Genomic DNA, 27,477 nt, shown 5'->3' with positions numbered 1-27,477 from the left:
AATGCAGAGGTACAAAAGCGTATTTACAGTAGTTCCTTTTTAACTTTTATTTTTAATTTCCTTTGCTGGGGCTGATCTTACAGGTTTCATTGTATTGTTTTTGAGTCCTTTATACACAATTTGTAGACATGTAGATAATAACTTCAACTAAGTCTTTACAAGCTTAAAATGTTTTCCTAATAAATGGAGTGTTATCTTAAAATCCCAACCTTTTTCAATACCTCCTGCCTCCCTTGCTTTCTACGTGGGGGGTGGAACTGTCACATCAGCCCCCTTTCTGGGGTTTGCGCCCGCCAGAAATCAAACTAAATTGTACCGAAAACTTTCTTGTATGGGGAAAAATAGGTCCCCTCTTCCCCTCACCCGCTGCTTTTACTTTGCAAGATGCTTTATCATTCTCACGTAGCCTCCAACAGTGCTACTCTGAGGCAGCTAGAGGGCACTACTGAGGGCACGTACTGCAGGACGAGCCACAGGGCAGTAACTAAAAAGCAGCGTAGCGCGCTGGACCTGCTGCGGATGCCCGAAGGTCACCTCCTGCATGGCAACCTACGCTGTCCGCAGGCAGCTTGCCATTGGCGGTGACCCTCCAGCAAGCTCGCGGTTGGTAGAAACTGCAGGCTCGAGCCGGGGTTTCAGTGCTCCCGGTCCTAGCTTCACCCCGCAAACTCTCTCCAGGCGCACGTGGTTTGGTGGATTCGCCCAGCGACGATCCACAGCGGTTCTCCGCGGCCGGGCTAAAGCGCGCAGCGCCAAGTCGCTCCTGTCTCTTGGGGAGGCGGCGTGGCTGAGCGCCCGGAGGCCCCGCCCGGGCCGGGGGGGTTGCGGGAGACGCCTGAGGCTCAGGGCTCCCAGCCCGGCAGCGCCCCGAGCCGCACCCACCCTCGGACACGCGGGGCCGCAGCCGGCCACTGGGGGCCACGGCCAATGCAGCGGGCGGGCGGGCGTCCCCCGGGCACACAGCGGCGTGGTTCCGCCTCAGCCCGAGGCGGGGCACCGCGCTCCCCGGCAGGCAGCAGTGACCCCGCCCCTGCCCGTCCCCGAACAATGAGCCGGGGAGCGCCGAGCCTGCTGCTGCCCGCCACTCCCGCGGTCTGTCCCTCCCTCCCGGACGCGGAGCCGGCGGCGGCGGCGGCGGCGGCACAGGAGCAGCAGCCTCAGCATGTCCGCCCCGCAGCAGCGAGCTGCGCTTCCAGCCAGGCGGGCAGCCGCCCTGCAGCCCCCGCCGCGCCCCAGCTCCCCGCGGCTCTCCTAGCCCTGCTCCTGCTAGGTAACGGGGGCGAAGCAGCCCCGCTCCCAGGGGCAGCGATGGGCGAGGCGGGGAGAGACAATAGCAGCATTCCCCGCCGGGCGCACGCGTGACTGGCCCCCAGGGAGGCGGCTGGCGGTGGGTGAGCCCGGGGGGCCGCGCAAGGTGGCGACGCGCCGGCAGCGCCCAGCGGAGCGATGCTGAGGCGTCCCTAGCACGGGCTGCGCCGCCGGGGCTGGGCGCGAAGGTCGGAGGGAGGGACCCCGCGCCGCCTTCCCGCAGCGCCCGGCTGGCTTGGTTTAGCCGCGGCGGCGCTCAGGCCAGCAGCGGGATGCCCGCGGCGCGCACGCGGACTGTTGTGGCCGGGCGCTGACGGGGATCGAAGTATGTTACCGGCCAGAGAAGCGCCGCGGTTTCTGTCCCCCCCTTGCCGTGCTTGTTTGCCGATAGAGCAAAGAGCTCCGGGGTTGGAGGCTTCGAGATTGATCCCCCCCGGTAGCGATCGCGAATATAAAGATCTGAGAAAAAGCCCATGACTGGGCTGCAAACACACACTCGCAAAATTTACTTTTTGTGGGGCGGTTTTCTGCTTTCCACCGTTTACTGGGTGGGAAAGATCTACGTGAAGCCATATGGATTCTCGGTGGCATAGCTCAGTCTCAGGCAGGGTTACAGTAGGCTGTGTGTGTGTGTGTTTTAGCAGGACTTGCCTGTTCAGAGAGCTGAATAGATATATGTAGAGAAGCGGTGCTTTCCAGGAATTTAAATGAGACCTTTTTGTGATATTGCTTTCCAAGGCTTTTTGACTAGCTCCCTCTTTGTTTTCTCAGGTTGAACTTGGAATAGTTATACAACTGTTTTATATTGTAAGAAGTATCTTTCCCCCCCTGAAAATATTGATTATCAATGTACCTTTAGTATGCAACTTTGGTCCTTTCTGTCGAATGATTATATTTTTATCAGATATTTTATTTTGGTGTCAGTGAATATTAGAAAAATATTTTGAATTGATTAAATAAATCATTCATAGCTGTAATCACTTATGGATAGGGCCCTACCAAATTCAAGCAGTGAAAAATGCATCTGGTCTTTTGTGTGCTTTTACCCTATGCTATACAGATTTCACGGAGGAGACCAGCATTTCACAAACTGGGGTCCTGACCCAAAAATCAGTTGCCGGGGTGGGGGGGGGTGGTTTGCAAGGTTATTGTAGGGGAGTCATAGTATTGTCACCCTTCCAGAGCTGGGTGGCTGGAGTGTAGCATCTGCTGGCCAGGCACCCAGCCCTGAAGGCAGTGTCCCGACAGCAGCAGTGCAAAGTAAGGGAGGAAATACCATATTATACCATGCTACCCTTGCTTCTCTGCTGCTGCCTTCAGAGCTGAGTGGCCAGAGAGTGGCAGCTGCTGGCCAAGGGCTAAGCTCTGAAGGCAGCAGCACAGAAGTAAGGGTAGCAATACTATACTGTGCCATCCTTACATTTTGCTGCTTCTGGCAGTGGTGCTGCCTTCAGAGCTGTACTCCTGGCCTCCAGCCGCCCAGCTCAGAAGGCAGCACCACTGCCAGCAGGAATGCACAAGTAAGGGTGGCAATACTGGAACCCCCCCCCCCACAATAACCTTGCAACCCCTTCACAATTCCCCTTTGCATCAGGACCCCTACAGTTCCACCATCACAAAATAATCAGATTTAAATATCTGAAATAATTAAATTTATGATTTTTAAAATCCTGTGACCGTGAACTTGACCAAAATGGACTGTGAATTTGGTAGGGCCCTACTTATGGAATATTAAGATTAATTTGTTTTCGCATGTAAAAATGTTAAATAATAAGTGATGTTATAGTAGAGCCTGCAGCAATCATTATAGTCAAGGTTGCATAATAGTTTTTATTCTAACCTTCTGTTTTTAGTCTCTCAGAACTTTGAGTTTTCATGTTTTGGGATGAAATTTTCTAGGCTCGGTCTCTGCCTGAAGATTATTTATTTTTGAAAGCTTGAGCAAAAATAACTTAGTTGGTTTTGATAATGTGGGGAGGGTGCATTTTCCTATTTAAAAATAAAGTTTGTGCAATTTTTGTTTAAAATAACCCTTTACTCTGAATAGCTGTGATTTGGAATTTGACTTGGAAATAGACCAAGAAAGAGAAGTGTTTTTGAGCTTTCTGGTGAATTTTATTTGATTTGACTGAAAAATCATAGGCTGGGCATGTGCAGTATGTTTTGCATTTTTTTAACCAAGATTGTAAATTGTACAGCTAAATAAGTCTATGTTGTGCATGTATGACTGGCTAACTTAACTATGTACTGAGAAGCATACTAAAGTTGTGCCTGGGATAAGTCCCTTGCACCTTTAAATGAGCAAGGAATTAAGCCCTGATTCTGCAATTTGAGTGGGTTGGCTACAGTATCCATGCAGAAGCCATTCAAGTCAAAGAGGCTCTGTGTAGGCATGGCAGTTGCCTGTGGCTTGTACAGTATAAGATAGGGACTTAAGTGAGGGCTGCGCTGCACTTCACACGGTTTGTAGGAGGAAGCCTACTGTGATTTACTTTAGGATCTGTGCAGCTCCTGATGCTGTTAATAGAAGATCTTTTGTCAAGTGGCCCCATCTGTGCACAGACAAGGGTTATCCAGGAATGCCTGGACAGATAATTCCAGATTTGGAGTTTACACAAACTACTGGAAGACAGTAGGACAGCTGAATTGTGAAGTGCCATTTCCTTATGTTTTTGCTTTCCCCTGTGTTAAAGAAAAACTAGAAAACCACACAATTAGGATATTCCATTTTAAAATGATCTTAAGAGAATGTTTGGATTGTCCATTTAAGTGCTTAAGTAAGGAAATGCCAAAGGGAAAGTTATACACCAACCATAAATCTGTTACTTAGGCATGTGTGTCACAGGAGGGTTTACATGATTTCTTATATTATACAATACAATATCACTGCATTTGGGGGCAGAGTTAAGGTTTTGCATTAACAAAATTTGAATATCCATTTCCTGATTTTGAGTGCTCTCTCATGCAAAACTTACATTGTCTTAATTTTTTTTTCATGGAATCTGATACTTTAATTCAATTTGGCAAGAGCTGTGGTAAATAAAACAAAGGACCAGATTGATCATGCTAAATTAGGTCATGGTGGAGTTATTGAAGATTTACAGTACTGGAGTACTCTGGATTTTCACCAGGGTATATTAGCACAAGATGCTGGAATATCTGTTTGTCCAGTCCAGAATTGTATGTAAAACTCTCAGTAGGAACACACTGCTCTGCTACAGCAGCAGTTTTCAAACTGATTTGGAGACCACTGAGGGTTTACAGAGCACATGCTGGTGGTTTATGTAGAGCTAGTTGGCGTGTGTTGCTGGCTCCTTTTCTGTGGGTTAGTTGTTAATGGCATTAAGAGAAGCTAATCATGTACGATATTTTTAATATTAATTGTCATTGTAAGCAATTGATGTTGTTTCTGTTGGCTTTTTACAAATAGTAAGGGAGAGTGTTCACCAGAATACAAATGGAGTGGAGATGGTCAGTGAGACAATTTTTGGGATACAGTCCACCCTATGAAAAAGCTTGATTTCTCCTGTGCTGCAGTAACTTTGGAACTAAGGAGTTGGGGCCTTGATACAGAAGACACAATACTTGAGTTTGCTCCCACTTTTAAATTCAGAACCAAATACTGTTTTGTTTAATCAGGCTTTTGGGGACTTCAATGGGGCTTCTCTTCAGTAAGGGTTTGCAAGATTAAACCATTAAATAGCATTTTCTAATACTACAGTCCCTTTTTATGCACCTAAAGTGTATTAGAAAAGATGGGTTGGTAATGCTGGTGGTATTGATTTACAAAGAAAGAAACTTAAAACAGGATATTTTCCTCTAACAATAGTTGTTAGTTATTATAAAGTACTAGACTGCCACAGCTTAGTTATAATTACTGTTATAAATGGTTTATTAGGTACCATCTGACCTTTTGTCTTGTTTAATTATGTAAGCTTGGTGCAGTGATATATGTACACTGTACCAGCAAAAATAATTACTTTCAGATTTTCTTTATCTGAGCATGCTTACTTTAAGAGCAGCTGCATGCATTGTTCTACCATGAAGTTTGCATCCTTATGGCTTTATTCTGTAAACATGGTGCTTGTTTTTCACACTTTCATATTAGATGGCTCTTTTTAGTTATGTATTCTCTTGGTTGTACTGACTCAGATCAATATTCTGTATTTCATCACATATTGTATATCTTGGGGTACATTAAACTTGGGTGCACATATTTATTAAAATGTGGGCACAGATTTACCCAAATTAGCAAATTACATGTATTTACCCCTGAAAGTTTAGAAACTTAAAATATTTCAGGTTCATAAATCAGAGTTTCCCTTAGTGATTATTTCATTCACAGATGTTGACTATTTTGAAAATAGCTTTCAAAGATACAAGAAGTTACGTTAGCTGTAGTACAGACACATAGGAAGATACATCTGAGCCCTGAAGAGTTTACAATCAGAGGCCCCAATCTTGCAAACACTTATGCATGTGCTTAAAGTTAAACACATGCATTTGTTCCACAATGGATTTTGTTTCTCCACAATTGAACTATTTGTGTGCTTCAAGGTAAACATATGAGTGGTTGAAGAATTGGAGAATAATAGTGTTCTGGACAATTATTATGACATCACATTAAAAACATACGCAACCATTTTTTTGTAAATCTTGTGGGCAATCTTAGATTACATTCTTGATCTGGTCCTGAAACTTACTCATGTGAAACTCCAGTGAGTTTTTTTTGTTATCCATATTAGTGATAATGTTTTTAACAAACTGCTTTTTTTAATTCAGAAAAATCAGTTTTTTAGCTTAATTGGATTTTTAAAAAATGGATTTGTTTAAAATACATGAATGTACAGCCATCAACCTTGAGGATTAAGATTACCATAATTATGATGATCATTTGTATACATTTAAACTGAGATTTAATGCATCCAGACAGATATATGTTGTGAATTGCTTGAGCTAACAGTTCTTGGATGTAAATACCGGGAAGCTGATAACAGGATTATCTTGATGAGGAGCTCTTTAGTCCAGAAACCACTCTGGTCAACCTGGCTTTAGGGATCACAGAATATTTTTTGAAGATTCCGTTTCTCAAGACCATACCTTTTAAAAATATGCCTGATGTCACTTTATCATTGTTGACTATTTTGAAATATCAACATAAGAACTGTCCACTGTTGGAAGACAGGACACTGGGCTAGACAGACCTTTGGTCTGACCCAGCGTGGCTGTTCTTATGAAAAATGAGGAGGGGGGTTGATGTATAGCACGGATCTCAATTTTCATTTGGTACAGTGACCACTCTTTCTAATATGAAAAATATAAAACAAACTAATAATAAATAATACTTTTAACCATATACTTCATTTTAGAAGCATTACAAATGATTGCTAGTGCTTTTGTTTATTCACGCTACGGCTGTGTGTCCTAATATTAGTAATACCAAGTCACTACTTGTCATTCCTGTTTTCATCTGCAAGTGCTAAAGGTGATTTTGTCAGATCATTGCGACGCACCACATCTGCCTGGCATGCAAAGGATATGATGTGTGGCAGTTTGGCACTCTTACATCCACATCTCATAGACTTACAGGGTGCATCACTCTAACGAGCACTTGATTAACTTCAGAATATTTGGAGGAGAAAGCACAATACTGCCTGGTACAGTTTTTGGGAGCAGAAACTTGCATATCCATCCATACTGGTCCAGTAGATCAAGTGGTGGTGCATCTGGACCCAAAGCACTTTTTCATACATGTGCCTGATAATGTGCTCATTTTACATTTTTTATAAATGCTTCAGTTGGCGATAAGGAGCTGAAATTTGGTGTTGATGTGGTACCTTTTCCAATTTTTGCCATGTATGATGTTTGCTGTGCTTCCAACATGGTGGCACAATTTCACAGCCTGAAAGTGCATAGGCAGCTGACAGTCTTGGTACAATGTTCTGGTGTGGCTCTGCAATAGAACGGATGTCAATTTTAGTGCTCTCTTGGAACGGGGGTTCCATAATCACTAAAGATCTTTGGCCCTGTTTAAGGTAATTGTACAAGACTAAAGACAAATACATCAGCATCCTGTGTTAATACTGATATTCCCACTGGTTTCTCTTTTGCAACCATCACCATTTATTATACAACAGGGGTTTCCAAACTTGGTTTGTGGCTTGTTCAGGATAAGCCCCCTGGCAGGCCATGAGATGCTTTATTTACCTGAGCGTCCGCAGGTACAGCTGCTCGCAGCTCCCAGTGGCCGCAGTATGCTGTTCCTAGCCAATGGGAGCTGCAGGAAACGGTGGCCCAACCCACACTGCTTCCCATAGCTCCCATTGGTTGGGAATGGTGAACCACGGCCACTGGGAGCTGCGAGCAGCCGTGCCTGCAGATGCTGAGGTAAACAAAGCGTCTCATGGCCCACCAGGGGCTTACCCTGAACAAGCCACAAACCAAGTTTGGGAACCCCTATTATATAGGGACATGGCCAGTTTCCCCAGGCAAGGTAGCCATGTCTTTTATGTTGATTACTGTACGTCCCTGGTTTATTTCCCCTGGGGTGTTTCTTCTACCTATAATGTGTAACTGGTGCTTTCGTGTGTGTCATTTGGTGAAACTTCTTGTCTTGCATGAGTTCTGAACAAATGATGTTAAATGAAGTGTTTCTTATTCTCAGTAACCATCAAGACAACTTTCTGTGGAGTAAACTGTGTTTTGCACTCAACTGATGCACTTTCCTTGCTTCTATAGCTCTGCTAGAACTTGAGACATTCTTTGAGGTGGAATCGTTGTACTTGTCAAAGAGAAGGTATGCATCCTTTGCTGCTAGCTCATGGTTAGTGTAGACTCTGCCATTTATCACAAAGTCCTTGATGATACCAGTGTACTACCCAAGGAACTGTGGCACCATCAATGACTGTGCAGGTGATTTCTTGTGAAGTTTTGAACACCTCTCCTTTTCTTTATGTTAGCCGTAGCAATCTTCATGTCACCAGAGTCAGTGAACATTGATTATGGTACTGGAGCTAACTAATGTGACAAAATATTCTTGATGTCAGTGCTTTCTGAACTTGCTTATAGGCCTATCACTCTTGAATAGATATGGTTAATGTCAAATACTTTTGTTGGGCCAAACTGTACATGCTTTGTCTGTCAATGCCAGTGTCTCTACTCAGTATTCTAGCATAGAATGCTATGGGCCAGTTATGTTCATATTCTTGCATTTGACGAATTCTAGTTGTAAGTATATAATCTACATTGGATGGTGGGTGCCACTTTACCACTGACCATGTTTACTATTGCTCTGAGTGCTTAGTGGGATTTAAGGGATTGGTGACTGAAGAAAATAACTGTCAGGTTTATGATGTCTATAATTGTCCAGTATTTGAAAATTAATTCTTATGAGAGCATGTAAGAATTTACGTGAGTATGCTTTCAGGGAGCAAGAAGAATATGCCTTGTGTCTTGGTTCAGGCATGGAGGGATGACAAGGAGACGTACTAACAAGGGCTGCTAACACGGATATGAACACAGACATAACATATGTAATGCCTAGTGAATTATGCTCCATAACAAAATATTAGTCTGAAGTCATCATTTAAAAAACGACTGAAATTCAGAGAAAGTGGTTTCTCTGCCACTTGCATGGCTGTCCTTAGGCATATGCAGCATACCTGAGGGGGCTGTGTAGGGCACCCAAATGGCTAGGGACGGCCCAGGCCATTTGACTTGTGAATCAGGAGGGGAATGGTAATAAGTTAAGTGTTCATATTTCAAAATGTTCAACAGTGACAAGGTGTTATCAGATAATTTCTTTGAATTTAGGGTCTGGAAATTCAGAATCCACATCCAGACATTGTACTGACACTGAAACAAGGTACTGCCAAAAACGTGCATTTGGCTACCAGACTACCTTACTTTGGACTTGCTCCTATTAGCTGCTCTGACAGAGCCTTTGTTTACTGCCCTTCAAAGCACAATGACTTTCCAGGGGCCCAGTCTTGCGTGGTGCTTCAGACTTATTGGGAGTTGAGGGTGTGCAGCCGTGTACCTTACAAGATCAGGCTGTAATAGATGATGGCCTTCTTTACTTTCCAACTTCCAGAAAGAGAGGTGCTCATATTTAGTTACATATGTTTTTTTACACTGGGTATATTTGCCCTGTGCTTTGTGGAAGAATGTTTTTTATAAATCTAAATGTAAATGAGAAATAAATGTTCATTGCATATATATGTAATTGTCTTCCTAGTAGGATTCACAACACATCCTGCATAGTGTGCACCTTATTATAGTAAGCACTATAAATATAACTAAATAAAGATGTTTTATAGCTAGGGCTACAAAATGACTGCTGGTAATTCAAAGCCCACTGATGCAAACAGAAAGACTTCAGAGGACTTTGGATCAGACCTTAAAATCCCAAGTGTCAAACACTGTTGGTCCTCTCTGATGTTGTGAAGGGTTCAAGGAGACCTTGCAAGGTGTTCATATCTCCCTTATTTCATGGAGCTGTCATTGTGGGGGGACACATGCCCCACATCATGCAGGAGATTTTTAGGAGCGGGGCAGGTAGATCTTCCACTTTGCAAATCCAACAGCCAACCAGCCCCAGGGAGCGCGAAGTTCAGACCGTAGAGGGTGTGAGGTTCCTGAAGTTGAAGTAGCAGCTGCAGTGCTGAATGTTGAAAGATGATTTTGGTTCCCTTGTTTCCCTGTGCTAAGTCTGTGTATCTGAGCTTAGCAGAGGATTTATCCCTTAGTACATCTTTTGAAGAACAACTTTTGGGTTGTTTACAGTAATATCTGGCTGTAAACAAAGGCTCTGATCTTGTATGGAGGATCATGTGCAAAAACAGTCCTCTGCCCACAAGGTTCTCCTTGCAGGATTGGGGCCAAAGTATGTAAATAGGAAATCTATGCTTATAATATGTACTGTTATATTCTACAGCAATGGTCCAAAGTGCTACAGCCTATGATAGTATATTTACAGGGTTTGGCCCATCACATATATTATTCCACAATGTATATTTTTACTTCAGGAAAATAATAAAAACACTTTAAATCTACAGTTTAATCAAGCTGCTTACAGTTTATTTTAATTGTCATTTAAATCCGATGGTTTAAAAAAAAAAAAAAAAAAAGCCCTGATTTTTAAATCAATCCACGCCTGTTTCTCTTGGAAGCTTTTGCCTGAGCATGGATTAAAGGATTTGAATCTCTCCATGTTTTTAAAACATACTGTCAAGTATAATTCCCAAATCTGGACCTTGGCGTCCAAGATATGGGTACTAACATAAAGTCCTCTACGCTTAATTACCAGCTTAGATTCTGTAGTGCTGCCATCAATCAGGAATTTTTAGGGCCTGATACCCTCTGGTCCCCCCAAAACCTTCCCAGGGGACCCCAAGACCCAGATTCCTTGAGTCTCACAACAAAGGGGAATAAACCATTCCCTCCCACCTCTTTACCTCCTCCCAGATCTTTCCTGCCTGGGTACACTAGGAGATACCGTGAATCAATTCCTTGAAACACAACACAGAGAGAGCAAGTTTCTCTCTCCCCCTCGCCCAGAGGCAATACAAATGTACCTTTCCCTCCTTGCTTCCCACCAATTCCCTGGTATATACAGACTCAACTTCTTTGAGCCTTAATTAGGAGAGAAAAATCAAACAGGTCTTAAAAAGCAAAGCTTTTAATAAAAAAAGAAAGAAAAAGTAACAGGTTTATCTCTGCACTTTAGATGGTAAACAGTTACAGGGTCTTTCAACTTATAAACAATAGAAAGAAACTTTCTCCAGCAGAAACACAATTTAAGCTACTTCCAGCAAGTACACATATGCAAATAGAAAAAAAACCAAATTAAAAGACTATGACCGCCTTTTCTTACTTACAATTCTGAATAGATAAGAGACTGTAGCAGGGAGATTGGCAGAAACCTTGTTGCACCTCTAGTCCCGTCCAGGACCCAGAGAGAACAAAGCCAAACCCAAAACCCACAAACAAAGGCTTCCCTCCACGAGATTTGAAAGTATCTTGTCTCCTGATTGGTCCTCTGGTCAGGTGTTTGCAGGTCACTGTTTGTTAACACTTTACAGGTAAGAGAGACGTTAACCCTTAACTATCTGTTTATGACACATGCACACAAAAAACTGGACATAAATGTAATAATTACTCACTTTATAAAGGTTCTGAAAGAGATCAGTTCTTATTTAAGGGTATGCTAGTTTAAAAACGGTCTGAATTCAGTGGAGGAGTGTGATAGGATCCCCAGGTTACAACCTGGAACAGTGGGACTGCTGTGCCCCTTAACTCTTCAGCCTGGGCACTGTCTCACAGTGCTTTGCTAGTGACAAGCTGCAGACCCCTCCAGGTGCTGCTATCACTCAGCTACCAGCATACAGAGACACACCCAGCTAAATTGCATGAATGCTCTCTAAGCCACTCATGAACTATAAAGAGGGAGACTCCAGCAAATCCTTCTAGTCCCCAGCCTTGTACCCCAGAAATGTAAATCTTACACTGCTCAAGACATTCTGTTAAACAATGCAAGCTCATTAATTAGTTTGCCACTTCGTCAAAGGATAGTGAACGTGCACCAGCAGATTCCCCAAGCACTTTAGAGAAACTCACTGGTAGATGAAATATTAAAATAAGTTTAAGTACAGAAAGATTTTAAGTTATTATAACAAAGGGATAAAGGTAGGCATAAATGTCAGAGATCATTACTTAAGAAAATAAAAAGTAAACATGCATTTTAAATCCTAAACTTTCAGACTAAGCAAGATTTGGATCAAGCAGTTTCTCATCCTAGTGTTTATATGTTATAGGCCGCTCACAGTTCTTAATACACGTGCTGAATTTCCTTCTCAGCCTGGGACCAGTCTCCTCCGTTCAAAGTCTTTGTCTCCGCAGCATTCTTGTTGTCTTCAGCGTAGGTGAGGGAGGAGGGAGGTGGTCTCATGAAGCCACTGTCCCTTATTTTATACTCTCAGTTCATGTCCCAAGGAAGATAATGGCCCAAGCATGTCCTGGTGGGCCTTGCTGAGTCACAAAGTTGAGCAGTCACCATTGTGTGGTGCTTGCGCAACTGCCTCTTAAAGATTTGGAAATCTTCTGTTTACAGTTCCCTGCTGGTCAATAGCTCGTAATGGTCACTTAACGCCCATTTGGGTGTGGGTCACCACCTTTGCTGTCACTGGAGAGCTACTTGTGGGCATCTCCCAAACTCACAACATATTTTAATAACAACCATATTGCAAAATCTCATAACTTTATATGTGGTAACGATACACACATTTTGCCAGAACAATGAGTTTCAGCAGATTAGGACCTTTCATATGGTAGCTTACATGGCGTGCTTTGTAAGAAATATCACAACCATATACAAATGAAGAATATGGGGGTTACAGGGTGCTACTTTGAGGTACAGTACATCACAATGGGCTAATAGGTGTCATAGATATTTTAGATTTTTATGACACAAAGTGGGTCTTCTATGGCTCAGGTGACTGATAATGGGATATATATGGAGCCTTTCATCTTTACGCGGCCACTTTGAATCCAGTCAGTAGCAAAGCCTGTTACTATGTGATGGCAACTATGTGAAATGTGGACTCAAGTTCCTAATAGAAAAGTTTTTCCAGATCACAGAAACTGCCACCACAGTTAGACTAAGCAGTACCCTTGTGGTAGGACTCGGCAGAATGGCCAACAACTGAATGGCTAGTTCAGCACTTCCTGTACTTCATGACACAGGAAATCTATCACTCACCACAAAAGCAGCAAAATGTAGAATCCACACAAACATGGGAGAAATCATGGCTCTATATGAAGGCCACAGGAAAATTCCCACTGAGTTCGATGGGTCAAGGTTTTCACCATGTATAATTATTGAGGGCCCAATCTAGTCCCATTGAAGAAAATAGAAGCAGGATCACGCCAGGAATGTACATCGGATACCAATAAATTGACATAGAGGTCAGTGTCCAATTATTAACAAACAAATTTGCTTTGAATGTAAGTCCTCTTATACCCATTGTAATTTCATTGGAGGTTTATTGCGTCCCTCAGATATTAATTCAGATATCTTGAAAACCATGTGTCTTTGCAAAGTATATGTTTACAAAAAACATGCACAGGATGGTTGCAAAGAAAAAATTTTGTTTTAAACAGTGCAGGAATATTTATCAAACTATAAAGTTTGTAATCCATACAGTGCATTATGAGCCTAATCCAAAACTCATCTATCTGAAATAAGCTTTGGATGAGGATATGAATGAATTTTAGACCAGTTAGTATTCTCATTGGAAGCTGTTGTCAACAGCAAATGATAAATTTAAGAGACAGGAAACAAACACTGTAGTCAATATCCCTGAGCTAGGGTGACATGTTTTGATGTATCAAAGAAGCTCATGAATTATAAGAGAATAAACTGCCGGGGGTGACTATATCATAAGGCATTATAGTAGGGTTGCCAACTTCCTAATTGCACAAAATGGCACACCCCTGCCCCACTCCTTTGCCCCACTGCTTCTACAAGGCCTCGTTCTCCCCCCCACACTCCATCCCCTCTCCTTTTGTTGCTCACTCTCCTCCACCCTTACTCGCTCATTTTCACTGGGCTGGGGCAAGTGGTTGGGGTGTGGGAGAGGATATGGGTTCTGGGCTGGGGGTGCAGGCTCTGGGGTGGGGCCAGGGATGACAGGTTTGGGGTGCAGGAGTAGGCTGTGGGCTGGGGTGAAGGGGTTCAGAGTATGGGAGGAGGTTCTGGGTTAAGGTGGGGTATGGACTCTGGATTGAGGGTGTGGGGGTCCAGGGTGGGGCCAGAAATGAGGGGTTCAGGATGTGGGAGGGGGATCCAGTCTGGGGAAGGGGGTTGGGACGTGGGGGGAAGTAAGGGCTCTGGCTAGGGGTACAGGCTCTGGGGTAAAGCTGGAGATGAGGGTTTTGGGGTGCAGGAGGGGGCTCCAGGCTGGGGCTGATGGGTTCGGAGTGCAGGAGGGGGCTCGGGGCAGGGGGTTGGGGTGTGGGAAGGAGTGTGGGCTCCAGGAGGGAATTTGGGTGCGGGCTGTGGGTTGGGGCACAGTGAGGGGTGTGGACTCCGGGTGGTGCTCACCTCGAGCAGCTCCCCACAAGCGGTAACGTGTCCCTTGGCTCCTAGGCAGAGGCACAGCCAGGTGCCGCGGTTCCCAGACAATGGGAGTTGTGGAGCTGGCACGCAGGGCGGAGGCAGCACATGGAGCCTCTGTGGCCATCTCTCTATTTAGGAGCTGAGGGACATGTCGCTGCTTCCTGGGAGCTGCGTGGAGCCAGGGAGGGAACCTGCCAGCCCTGTGCCAACTGGACTTTTAATGGCCCGGTCAGCGGTGCTGACTGGAGCCACCAGGGTCTCTTTTCGACTGGGCGTTCTGGTTGAAAACTGGACACCTGGCAACCCTACATATAGAATAAGTGTTTGGAATAAGAACAATGGGGTTATAATAAGAGTTCTGGAAAAGTCTTGAAATAAGTAATGTATTCTATATAACTTTCTAAAAATCATGGCGTCAGCAATCATTCTTTCTGTTTTACAAGTTACGTTCACATAACTGAAGTAGTTTACAATAATATAAATACAAATGTGGTTTGTACTAAAAATAGGTAGTGACAAATGTTAAGAAAATTTAACTCAGATATCATACAGTACATAAGATACAGGTACAAGGCCAACGTAACCTAGTTCCATGCACAGACTTGCCACAAACATTAATGTGAAAATAAAAAAAATAAAGTATATGCCCAAAGGCTGTTCTTATGCTGATGGGTTTGCATGACCATAACCAAGGTTGTATCAGCACTTCCTTAATAATCTACTTTCAGTGGTTTATAATTCAAGATACACATACGGAAAAGACAGACAACCTCCTTTGTTAAAGCTGCATTATGTAAACATTGTCAAGCAATTAACTTTTATGTTTATTAAAACCTTTCCTTCTCAGAGGGAGACCTTTAAAAAACATGCCTCAGCCCAGAATGGATTTTATGTGTTTTGGATGCTTTAGACTTAAAACTGACAGATAGAAAGCTGCAAGACCACTAGAACAGTCAGTTTCTTTCATTATTTTGACAAACCTTTGAAAAGTGCCTTCTGTGCAAGCACAGTGCTTACATTTGAGAAACAGTTCTTAAGAATTTTATTACGTGCTGAAACATGTATTTACACCATAATCTGGTTGTTTGTGTTTTTTTTTTTAAGTGTCCTAATAGCCATATGCTGCCATCCATCCATTGGGAGAACTACATCCTTATTCAAGTGTTAACCAGGGGTCAGACTGTGTTGTGCCTTATGTGGGTTTGTAGGGGATGAAAAATGCATAAGGAACCTTCCCAGTCCTTGCATGCCCTACTCATTGGCTTGTCACAGTGCTGTCCCTGAGTGCACCCTGGTGGTTTGCATCACTCCAAAGAGGGTGCTTCTTTCACACCAGCCCATTGAATGGGCCCAACACAGCAAGGGAAGTATGTCGTGCCTTCTTAAGAGATCTAGTAGCAGTCGTGCTTCCCTTGTGCACTGACGAGGCTCTGGAGTTAAGGGGAGAGAAGCCTATCATCTGTACCTTCCCCTGGGGGCAGTATGGATTTGCATTGCTCCAACATGAGACAATGCCTGTGCTGCTGGCTGAGCCCTGGGTATTCTCCTGAGACAAGTGTCTTTCTCAGGAAAATTATCTGTATTGTGTTCTAAATGCAGACAGTTTACCTGAGGAAAGCGTGTGTCTAAAAAATACAACTATACAATACAATGTTCTCCACGTTATAACAAATAGAACAGCCCTGATCAAGAGCTGACCAAGAGATGTGAAAAATTTTTGTGCTACTCTTATCTCCTAGACAAATAACTTGAATTTTGTGGCTTTAGAGGTTTTGTGCCATAGCTTTAATGGTATTTCAATTTGAGGGTTTTTTTCATGGCACTGAGTCTAGTCAGCTACTGCAGTCTATTATTTCTGAAGAGCTGAGAGGAAAATGCAGTAGGGGAAAGAATGTGTCATTCTTAAAAAGTGCTTCTAGGATGGATCAATGTTTGGTAAATGTAGACACTTGGAAGTCTATTCTCCTATCAATGCATTCTCATAACTCCTGTCAATGGGAGTCATGCATCTGTGTATCTCAAAAAGAATAGGTCCCTTTGTAGCTGAGGCATGTTGTGTGCAGAAATGTACTTCATGGAAAAGCATTTTTAAAGCAAGAATATATTCCTAAGATTTTCCACCATTGATCACTTGTACGCTTTTAAATTTTCCAGACAACTTAGCTGCTGATTGTTGTTGTCAAAGAGAGTGACAGACATAAAGGGGAATTGCTGAAGAAGATAGTTGCCTATATTGATGGCCATGTCAATAAATGCATGAGGCTGTCCAGCTATCCTTTATCAAAAACAAAATGGGAAGCTTTACTTACAGGGCAGTCCCCACTGGAAGCCAATTCCAGACTCCCATGCTTTCCTGGATTCATCCAGGCTCCAGGTTTGTGGTGAGGAAATTGAATCTTGAGGGCTGAAACTCCCTCAAATGGTTTCACTGTATTTGAAGTTGTCATAAACAGATGGTTAAGGGTTAATGTCTCTTTTACCTGTAAAGGGTTAAGAAGCTCAGTTAACCTGACTGACACCTGACCAGAGGACCAATAGAGGGACAAGATACGTTCAAATCTTGGTGGAGGGAAGTCTTTGTTTGTGCTTTTTGTTTGGTTCGTTGTTTGCTCTTGGGGCTAAGAGGGACCAGACGTACACCCAGGTTTTCCCAATCTTTCTGAATCAGTCTTTCATGTTTCAAAATTGTAAGTAATAGCCAGGCAAGGTGGATTAGTCTTATGTTTGTTTTTCTTAACTTGTAAATGTGTCTTTTTGCTGGAAGGATTTTTAACTCTGTTTGCTATAACTTTGAATCTAAGGCTGGGGTGGGGGTCCCTCTGGTCTATATGAATCTGAGTACCCTGTAAAGCATTTTCCATCCTGATTTTACAGAGAATACTTTTACTTTTTTTCTTTCTTTAATTAAAAGCTTTCTTTTTAAGAACCTGATTGATTTTTCCTTGTTTTAAAATCCAAGGGATTGAGTCTGAACTCACCAGGCAGTGGTGGGAGGAAAGGAGGAGGGATGGTTAATTCCTTCTTGTTTTAAGATCCAAGGAGTTGATAGGATAGGATAACGAGCCTTGTGGATAAGGGAGAAGCGGTGGATGTGATATACCTAGACTTTAGTAAGGCATTTGATACAGTCTCACATGATATTCTTATAGATAAACTAGGAAAGTACAATTTAGATGGGGCTACTATAAGGTGGGTGCATAACTGGCTGGATAACCGTACTCAGAGAGTAGTTGTTAATGGCTCCCAATCCTGCTGGAAAGGTATAACAAGTGGGGTTCCGCAGGAGTCTGTTTTGGGACCGGTTCTGTTCAATATCTTCATCAATGATTTAGATGTTGGCATAGAAAGTACGCTTATTAAGTTTGCGGACGATACCAAACTGGGAGGGATTGCAACTGCTTTGGAGGACAGGGTCAAAATTCAAAATGATCTGGACAAGTTGGAGAAATGGTCTGAGCTAAACAGGATGAAGTTCAATAAAGATAAATGCAAAGTGCTCCACTTAGGAAGGAACAATCAGTTTCACACACAGAATGGGAAGAGATTGTCTAGGAAGGAGTATGGCAGAAAGAGATCTGGGGGTCATAGTGGACCACAAGCTTAATATGAGTCAACAGTGTGATACTGTTGCAAAAAAAGCAAACGTGATTCTGGGATGCATTAACAGGTGTGTTGTAAACAAGACACGAGAAGTCATTCTTCCGCTTTACTCTGCGCTGGTTAGGCCTCAACTGGAGTATTGTGTCCAGTTCTGGGCACCGCATTTCAAGAAAGATGTGGAGAAATTGGAGAGGGTCCAGAGAAGAGCAACAAGAATGATTAAAGGTCTTGAGAACATGACCTATGAAGGAAGGCTGAAGGAATTGGGTTTGTTTAGTTTGGAAAAGAGAAGACTAAGAGGGGACATGATAGCAGTTTTCAGGTATCTAAAAGGGTGTCATCAGGAGGAGGGAGAAAACTTGTTCACTTTAGCCTCCAATGATAGAACAAGAAGCAATGGGCTTAAACTGCAGCAAGGGAGATTTAGGTTGGACATTAGGAAAAAGTTCCTAACTGTCAGGGTAGTTAAACACTGGAATAGATTGCCTAGGGAAGTTGTGGAATCTCTATCTCTGGAGATATTTAAGAGTAGGTTAGATAAATGTCTATCAGGGATGGTCTAGAAAGTATTTGGTCCTGCCATGAGGGCAGGGGACTGGACTCGATGACCTCTCGAGGTCCCTTCCAGTCCTAGAGTCTATGAGTCTATGAGTTTGGATCGGTGTAAAGCCTCTCAAGGCAACCCAGGGAGGGGAAAGTCTGGGGGGGGGGAGGGAGGGGTGTCATAAACAGATAGCTAAGGGTTAATGTCTCTTTCACCTGAAGCACCTGACCAGAGGACCAATCAGGAAACCGGATTTTTTCAACTTTGGGTGGAGGGAAGGTTGTGTCTGTGTATCTCTCCAGGAGCACCTGGAGGGGGGAAGGGAAAAAGGATTATTTCCCTCTGTTTTGAGACTCAAGGGATTTGGGTCTTGGGGTCCCCAGGGAAGGTTTTTCAGGGGGACCAGAGTGCCCCAAAACACTCTAATTTTTTGGGTGGTGGCAGCAAGTACCAGGTCCAAGCTGGTAACTAAGCTTGGAGGTTTTCATGCTAACCCCCATATTTTGGACGCTAAGGTCCAAATCTGGGACTAAGGTTATGACATGGTGTAGCAGCGGTGGGATATAGACAGAATCCAGAAGCCAGTAGGAATATTATATTTTTCTTTTCTCTGCTAAGGGCTTTTTAGCAGAGAGAAACAGTTGGTTTTAAAAGGGAACTAGAGAGAATTTTTTTTCTGCTCTCTCTGGCAGTTTGTGGCTTGCATGTTAAGCAAGAAGCCATTACCAGACTGTTAAGGGTCTTTTGTCACACAATAGCACTCCCATTGAGAGTCATTACCATATATATATGCAAATAAAGTGGTTTTTCAGGTTTACTTAACATTGAAGATTAGCTAAAGGCACTGTTGCTAGGCAGACTCCAGGAGGCAACAAAGCCTGCAGTTCAGAAGATAAACACCGGAGGGCACCCCAACACAAGAAAACAGGAACCATGACTTCTAAGGCAAAAATTGAGGCCGAAGAACAAATCAAAGAAGCTGAACACAGGCGAGAGATGGAAAAACACAAACAGGAACTAGAAATAAAACAAAAAGAGATGGAGCTGAAAGAAAAGGAAGAAAGCATCAAACTGGCAGCCTTCCAAAGAGAACAGGCAGCCAAAGAGGCAGCACACAAAAGAAAACTAGAAGAAGAAGAGGTGGCCCACCGAAGGAAACAAGCAGAAGAAGAGTTGGCCCACCGCCGAGAAATGGAAAAACAACAAAAAGAGAATGAAGAGAAGGAAAAACAGAGAAAACATGAACTGGAGTTGGCAAAAGCTGGGCTGCATGTGCCAGCCAACCCTAACAACCCGGCGCCAATTATTGCTCCACAGCACAGGAAATTTCCCACCTACAAGGCAGGGGATGACACCGAGGCCTTCTTGGAAAATTTTGAAAGAGCCTGTCTTGGGTACAACATCCCCGAAGACCAGTACATGGTAGAATTGAGGTCACAGCTCAGTGGACCTTTAGCAGAGGTGGCAGCTGAAATGCCTAAGCAGCAAATGAATGACTATAAACTTTTTCAAACCAAGGCCAGATCATGCCCGTCGGCGCTTCAGAACCCAAAAGTGGAAACCAGATGTGTCATTTCCCAAACACGCCTACTACATTGCAAAAAACTATGAGGCCTGGATAACAGGAAACAACATTCAAACCTTGGAAGAACTGCACCTCCTCATACAAATGGAGCAGTTCTTGGATGGTGTTCCTGAAGACATCACACGGTACATACAAGATGGAAAACCCAAAGATCTCGCTGAGGCGGGGGAGATTGGAGCCAAATGGATGGAACTGGCAGAAAGCAAGAAAGCTACTGTCAAGGGGAACGATTACCCCAGGGGGCACACAGACCATAAACCCTACAACCGAGGACAGCCAAAGACCCCACATACCACCCAAGTAAAGCCACAGACACCCTACTCTTCCACCTCACCAGTCTCCAGTAACTCACCTCGGCCCAGTGACCCATCAGATGGAAGATGCTTTAAGTGTAATGAACTGGGACATATCAAGGCCAACTGTCCAAAGAACACCATGCGAGTGCAATTCATTACACCACCATCACACCAAAGATCCCCAGGCCCGGATGCCTCTCAAATACCCTTGGAGCGAAGGGAAAATTTGAGAGTGGGCGGAAAGAAGGTTACTGCGTGGAGAGACACGGGGGCACAAGTGTCAGCTATCCACCAATCCTTCGTTGACCCCAAATTCATCAACCCAAAGGCCAAAGTTACAATTTACCCCTTCATGTCACAAGCTGTAGACTTGCCTACAGCTGAACTGCCTGTCCAGTACAAAGGCTGGTCAGGAATGTGGACTTTTGCAGTCTATGACAATTATCCTATCCCCATGCTACTGGGGGAAGACTTGGCCAACCAGGTGAGGCAGGCCAAGAGAGTGGGAATGGTTACACGTAGCCAAACCAGGCAAGCTTCCAGACCCATTCCTGTTCCTGAACCGTCCACAGACGCCCCGTCTGGGTTACCAGAGACCCAGACAGAGGTAGTGGATCCAGATTCCATGCCAACCACTGAAACAGCCACAGCACCTCCAGTCCCAGGCCCGGAACTGGAACAGCAACCAGCACCAGCGATTGCAACCCCATCTTCAAACTCAACGCCAGTGGGCGCCAGCGAGCCACAACTGGCAGAAGCAACAGACAGCCATACCCAAAAGGCTCAGCCAGAGCCTGAAATACCCTCAGGTGCACCAGCGGAGAGCGGTTCACCAGCAACGGAAACAACCCCATCACCTACATCGCTTCCAGAGGGACCAAGCCCAAGTCCACAGTCTGAGGAAGAACTGGTGACCCCAGCCTCCAGGGAACAGTTCCAGACTGAGCAGGAAGCAGATGACAGCCTTCAGAAAGTGTGGGCGGCAGCACGGAGCACCCCACCGCCTCGACAAGGGGAAAGGAGGGAGATGGTTAATTTCTCCTTGTTTTAAGACCCAAGGGGTTTGGGTCTGTGTTCCCCAGGGAAGGTTTTGGGGGAACAGAAAGTGTGCCAGACACTAAATTCTGGCTGGTGGCAGCGTACCAGATTTAAGCTAGTAATTAAGCTTAAAAGTGTTCATGCAGGTCCCCACTCTTTTTGTACCCTAAAGTTCAAAGTGGGGGAAAAAACCTTGACAGAAGTTTAGTAAAGTTTTTTGTCTAGGAATTTTAAAATGTTTAATGAGTTTAAGCTGGGCAGGGACTCATAAGGAATGTTCATGCAGCCTGCAGAGGCAAGCCTCCCAGCTTGGGTTGACAGGCTTGGGCTAGTGGGGCTTCACTCTAGTGCTCTAAAAATAGCCATGTGGACAGTGCTTTGAAGTTGTGCCTTGGGCTGGACTCGGGCTCTGAAGCCCACCCCCATTCCCAAGGCTTCAGAACCCAAGCTGCAACTTAAAAGCACCATCCACACAGCTATTTTTTCAAGCATTCACACAAGCCAGGATAGCCTGCGTCTGTTGATCCTGGTAGGCTTACTCCTGTGGGCTGTATAGACATATGAACATTATGAGCATAGGTTAGCAGCCAGTAGGTATGTGGAAGAGGCATCCAGACCTGGAACAGGGAAGTGGAGGCTGAAGGAGCAGAGAGAAAGAAAGTGCCAGGGAAGGGGAACAGGGATTGCAACAACGAAGTGGCATCCATCCTGGACGCAAGGAGCCCTTTGCCCTGGTGATGCTCGTAAACCAGAGTAGAGCATCAGGCCAGTAGGATACTTGTGAACTTCATAGGGTGTGAAGGTCCTTTCTTGTGGAGCTTACAGGTGCTTCAGTAGCTAAGACCATGGATTGATGGAGCAGAGTGGATAGTGAGGTGGGGACAGATTTGCCATCCCTGAAGTGCTGGTACGATTTGCAGAAAAGGAAATTCAGTTGTTGCAAAGCTTGTAGGCACCACAGAAACGTTTCTGTCTGGCTTGGAGGTTGACTGTGGGTCTTGTCAATTCCAGAGGCATTTCTAAACCCCACTGGGCTTGAGAGCACCCAGCGTTTTGCTCTTATGTTTTCTAAATAGCATGTGGAACTGGTGAGTTGAATTAGGTAGCTTGTAGTGGGCCAGTATAACTTTCCTACAGTGCACGAGCCAGCATGTGTTGTTAACAACATTGTGGTGCTTGTACCGTGCATGGAATCCATATCTAATAACGAAATAGCCTGAAGCTAGTCAAAGACACCAGTCCCTCACCAAGATCAAGACTAAGGGGAAATCAAGGGAATCAAGACTGAGGGGAAAAACAACTGAGGAGAGTTGGCAGTTTTTCAAAGGGACAGTATTAAGGGCCCAAAAGCAATGGGTAGGAAATGGGTAGGAAAGATAGAAAATGTGGCAAAAGACCACATTGGCTTAACCACGAGATCTTGCATGACCTGCAAAATAAAAAGGAGTCATTTAAAAAAATGGAAACTAGGTCAGATTACAAAGGATGAATATAGGCAAACAATACAGGAATGCAGGGGCAAGATTAGAAAGGCAAAGGCGCAAAATGAGCTCAAACTAGCTATAGGAATAAAGGGAAACAAGAAGACTTTTTATCAATACATTAAAAGCAAGAGGAAGACCAAGGACAGGATAGGCCCATTGCTCAGTGAGGAGGGAGAAACAGTAACAGGAAACTTGGAAATGGCAGAGATGCTTAATGACTTCTTTGTTTCGGTCTTCACTGAGAAGTCTGAAGGAATGTCTAACATAGTGAATGCTTATGGGAAGGGGGTAGGTTTAGAAGATAAAATAAAAAAAGAGCAAGTTAAAAATCACTTAGAAAAGTTAGATGCCTGCAAGTCACCAGGCCTGATGAAATGCATCCTAGAATACTCAAGGAGTTAATAGAGGAGGTATCTGAGCCTCTAGCTATTATCTTTGGAAAGTCATGGGAGACGGGAGAGATTCCAGAAGACTGGAAAAGGGCAAATATAGTGCCCATCTATAAAAAGGGAAATAAAAACAACCCAGGAAACTACAGACCAGTTAGTTTAACATCTGTGCCAGGGAAGATAATGGAGCAAGTAATTAAAGAAATCATCTGCAAACACTTGGAAGGTGGTAAGGTGATAGGGAATAGCCAGCATGGATTTGTAAAGAACAAATCGTGTCAAACCAAGCTTTCTTTGGTAGGATAACGAGTCTTGTGGATAAGGGAGAAGCGGTGGATGTAGTATACCTAGACTTTAGTAAGGCATTTGATACAGTCTCGCATGATATCCTTATCGATAAACTAGGCAAATACAATTTAGATGGGGCTACTATAAGGTGGGTGCATAACTGGCTGGATAACTGTACTCAGAGTGTAGTTATTAATGGCTTCCAATCCTGCTGGAAAGGTATAACAAGTGGGGTTCAGCAGGGGTTTGTTTTGGAACCGGCTCTGTTCAATATCTTCATCAACGACTTAGATGTTGGCATAGAACGTATGCTTATTAAGTTTTCAGACGATACCAAACTGGGAGGGATTGCAACTTCTTTGGAGGACAGGGTCAAAATTCAAAATGATCTGGACAAATTGGAGAAATGGCCTGAGGTAAACGGGATGAAGTTCAATAAAGACAAATGCAAAGTGCTCCACTTAGGAAGGAACAATCAGTTTCACACATACAGAAAGGAAAGAGACTGTCTAGGAAGGAGTATGGCAGAAAGAGATCTAGGGGTCATAGTGGACCACAAGCTAAATATGAGTTAACAGTGTGATATTGTTGCAAGAAACGCAAACGTGATTCTAGGATGCATTAACAGGTGTGTTGTAAACAAGACATGAGAAGTCATTCTTCTGCTCTACTTTGTGCTGGTTAGGTCTCAACTGGAGTATTGTGTCCAGTTCTGGGCACTGCATTTCAAGAAAGATGTGGAGAAATTGGAGAGGGTCCAGAGAAGAGCAACAAGAATGATTAAAGGTCTTGAGAACATGACCTATGAAGGAAGGCTGAAAGAACTGGGTTTATTTAGTTTGGAAAAGAGAAGACTGAGAGGGGACATGATAGCAGTTTTCAGGTGTCTAAAAGGGTGTCATCAGGAGGAGGGAGTAAATTTGTTCACCTTAGCCTCTAATGATAGAACAAGAAGCAATGGGCTTAAACTGCAGCAAGGGAGATTTAGGTTGGACATTAGGAAAAAGTTCCTAACTGTCAGGGTAGTTAAACACTGGAATAAATTGCCTAGGGAGGTTGTGGAATCTCCATCTCTGGAGGTATTTAAGAGTAAGTTAGATAAATGTCTATCAGGGATGGTCTAGACAGTATTAGATCCTGCCATGAGGGCAGGGGACTGGACTCGATGACGTCTTGAGGTCCCTTCCAGTCCTAGAGTCTATGAATCTATAAGATATATTAAAGCAAATTTGGATATTTAAGCCAAATCATTTTTAAGTTATGATGGGGGTGGGGGGGAAATAGGAAACTGTCCAAGAAATGAAAACAGCTCACTTTTTTTGAACACTCATATCCTCAGTGACTTATTTGATTTGTCTCAAACTTTCCAGAAAATCTTTACCCTGTCGTAAGATCATTCCTGTGAAACTTCATGTGAATGTGTTTCACTTTGACAAAGTTACGAAGCTCAAAATTGGAGATTGTAATGGGAAAGCTTCAGTATGGAAGGGACTAACATCTTTCTATGTTAAATAGTTCTACCTGCCTGTATTCAGTCTCTTTATCACTTTCACAGATAACTTTTATATTCTTAAAGTCATGGTATAATTCCCCACTCTGAACCTTAGCGTCCAAAAGATGGGGTACCAGCATGAATTTCTTTAAGCTTAATTACCAGCTTAGAACCTGTAGCGCTGCCACCAACCAGGAATTCCAGTGCCTGGTACACTCTGGTCCTCCCAAAACCTTGCCCGGGGACCCCCAAGACCCAGACCCTCTGGATCTTAACACAAGGAAAGTAAACCCTTTCCCCCACCGTTGCCTCTCCCAGGCTTCCCCTCCCTGGGTTACCCTGGAAGATCCCTGTGATTCAAACTCCTTGAATCTCAAAACAGAGAGGAAAATTCACCTTCCCCCCTCCTCCTCTCTCCCCCTCCCAGATTCTCCCTGAGAGAGAAAGTAATCCTGACACAGAGAGAAATTAACCTTTCTCTCTCCCTTCCCTCCTTTCTCCCCACCAATTCCCTGGTGAATCCAGACCCAGTCTCTTGGGGTCTCACCAGAATAAAAAAAAAACAATCAGGTTCTTAAACAAGAAAAGCTTTTAGTTAAAGAAAGAAAAAACAGTAAAAATTATCTTTGTAAATTTAAGATGGAATATGTTACAGGGTCTTTCAGCTATAGACACTGGGAATACCCTCCCAGCCTAAGTATACAAGTACAAATTAAAATCCTTCCAGCCAAATACACATTTGAACTCCTTCCAGCCAAATACACATTTGCAAATAAAGAAAACAAACATAAGCCTAACTCGCCTTATCTACCTAGTACTTACTATTCTGGACATATAAGAGACTGTATCAAAGAGATTGGAGAGAAACCTGGTCGCACGTCTGGTCCCTCTGAGCCCCCAGAGAGAACAACAACCAAACACTAACAGCACACACAAAAACTTCCCTCCCTCAAGATCTGAAAGTATCCTGTCCCCTGATTGGTCCTCTGGTCAGGTGACAGCCAGGCTCACTGATCTTGTTAACCCTTTACAGGCAAAAGAGATATGAAGTACTTCTGTTCTATTAACTCTTACTTATCTGTTTATGACACTTACAATGACTAATTGCTCACTGCTGTTTCTTGTTTGGGTTGACTGTGTTTTCTTTAATAATCTTAATCTAGTTTAGAGAGACAATAGAGTAGCATAGGCTTGGAGTCTGTTCTCTTCAGGTTCACTTTTGGGTTGTTCTTTATAAGGTCTCCACAACATTAGCCTGAGATGTTTACCTGCCCAAACCACACATTTAAGAGAAAACTAAATACAGACAGAGAGACCATTCATGGGACAAGTACTGCAGATAAATTCACTGTTTAACTTCCCAGTGTCCCTTTAAAAATGGAGAGGGGAGGACTGGTATGGATGTCATGGCAGAATGAGTGCCACACCCCACGGGATACCAGCTAGGATGTCATGATGGTTGAATCCCTGAAAGATTGGTGTTCACATGAAATACCTATCAGCAACTTTCATACATAGCCGGATCTATATAATTAGGGGCTTTAAAAAGATCAGCAGGGCCATCTAAAAATCAGCCTGCCAGTTTATAGGCAGCTAATGTAAAGAATGCAGGATGGGTGTAATGTGATCACAGTTAGTTAAACCAGTGAGCAGACATCCTGCTGCATCTGCAAAAGCTGTAAGAGGCAAAGAGAGACCTTGCTGGAAGCTCCGGTACCAAGGAATTACAATAATTAAGCCTTGCTGTCGCTTGGATATATGTTGCTCTTGTGAGGTTTTCATGAGCTAAATAAAGGCACAGCCAGAGCAAATTGTGTACTGCGGGGGGTGGAGGGGAATAAAAACCACTTTTGTACCATTTTTGACACAAGGACTTTATAAAAGTTGTGGTCAAAACTGACAGCAGGATTTTTCACTTGGTTCAGTACCTCTCCCCCAGTAAGCAGGGCCACAATGGAAGAGGGAATCCCCGCATATTAATGAATTGTCTTCTCAGAATTGAGGCCAGGAGAGTCACATTCAGGTAGCATTCATGCATTCCTTCAGGGCTGAAACCGGTCTAGCAGGGTCCATGGTGCAAAAAACTAGGTAGCTGTAAATTATTGACTAGTACTATTAGTGTGACCAGATAGCAAGTGTGAAAAATCAGGACGGGTGGGGGGTAATAGGCTTCTATATAAGAAGAAGCCTCAAATATTGGGACTGTCCCTATAAAATCGGGACATCTGGTCACCTTGGTACTATGCAATTGACACTCTATTCTATGTTTAGAGATGAAGTTAGCAAAAAGCCTCATAGATGCTTTGAACAACATGGGAGAGAGAACAGATTATTGA

General features: G+C 43.8%; 2 protein-coding genes across 7 annotated transcripts in view; both read left to right on the top strand.

The window, feature by feature from the left end:
* Nucleotides 1-21,003, top strand: part of LOC127034210 (uncharacterized) — a 484,493-nt gene extending 463,490 nt beyond the window's left edge. Inside the window, exon 2 of the mRNA XM_050922820.1 lies at nucleotides 19,382-21,003. Coding sequence (XP_050778777.1) covers nucleotides 19,503-20,180 — 678 coding nt within the window. The 5' untranslated portion in view covers nucleotides 19,382-19,502 and the 3' untranslated portion in view covers nucleotides 20,181-21,003. The remainder of the gene's footprint in view (nucleotides 1-19,381) is intronic.
* ST6GAL2 (ST6 beta-galactoside alpha-2,6-sialyltransferase 2) overlaps nucleotides 1-27,477 on the top strand; it is a 287,770-nt gene that overhangs the window by 214,353 nt on the left and 45,940 nt on the right. Inside the window, exon 1 of one of the 6 annotated variants that reach the window (XM_050922214.1) lies at nucleotides 1,198-1,270. The exons of the other annotated variants lie outside the window; for them this stretch is intronic. The gene's annotated coding sequence lies outside the window, so the exon portion shown is untranslated. Of the gene's footprint in view, nucleotides 1-1,197; nucleotides 1,271-27,477 lie in introns of those variants that run through there. 6 annotated transcript variants of the gene reach the window in all.

The sequence above is a fragment of the Gopherus flavomarginatus genome, chromosome 1, assembly GCF_025201925.1.
Source record: "Gopherus flavomarginatus isolate rGopFla2 chromosome 1, rGopFla2.mat.asm, whole genome shotgun sequence".
In the NCBI taxonomy this organism is placed as follows: domain Eukaryota; kingdom Metazoa; phylum Chordata; order Testudines; family Testudinidae; genus Gopherus; species Gopherus flavomarginatus.
The sequence above is the reverse complement of the archived record's forward strand: the minus strand, read 5'-3'. Positions and strand labels throughout refer to the sequence as shown.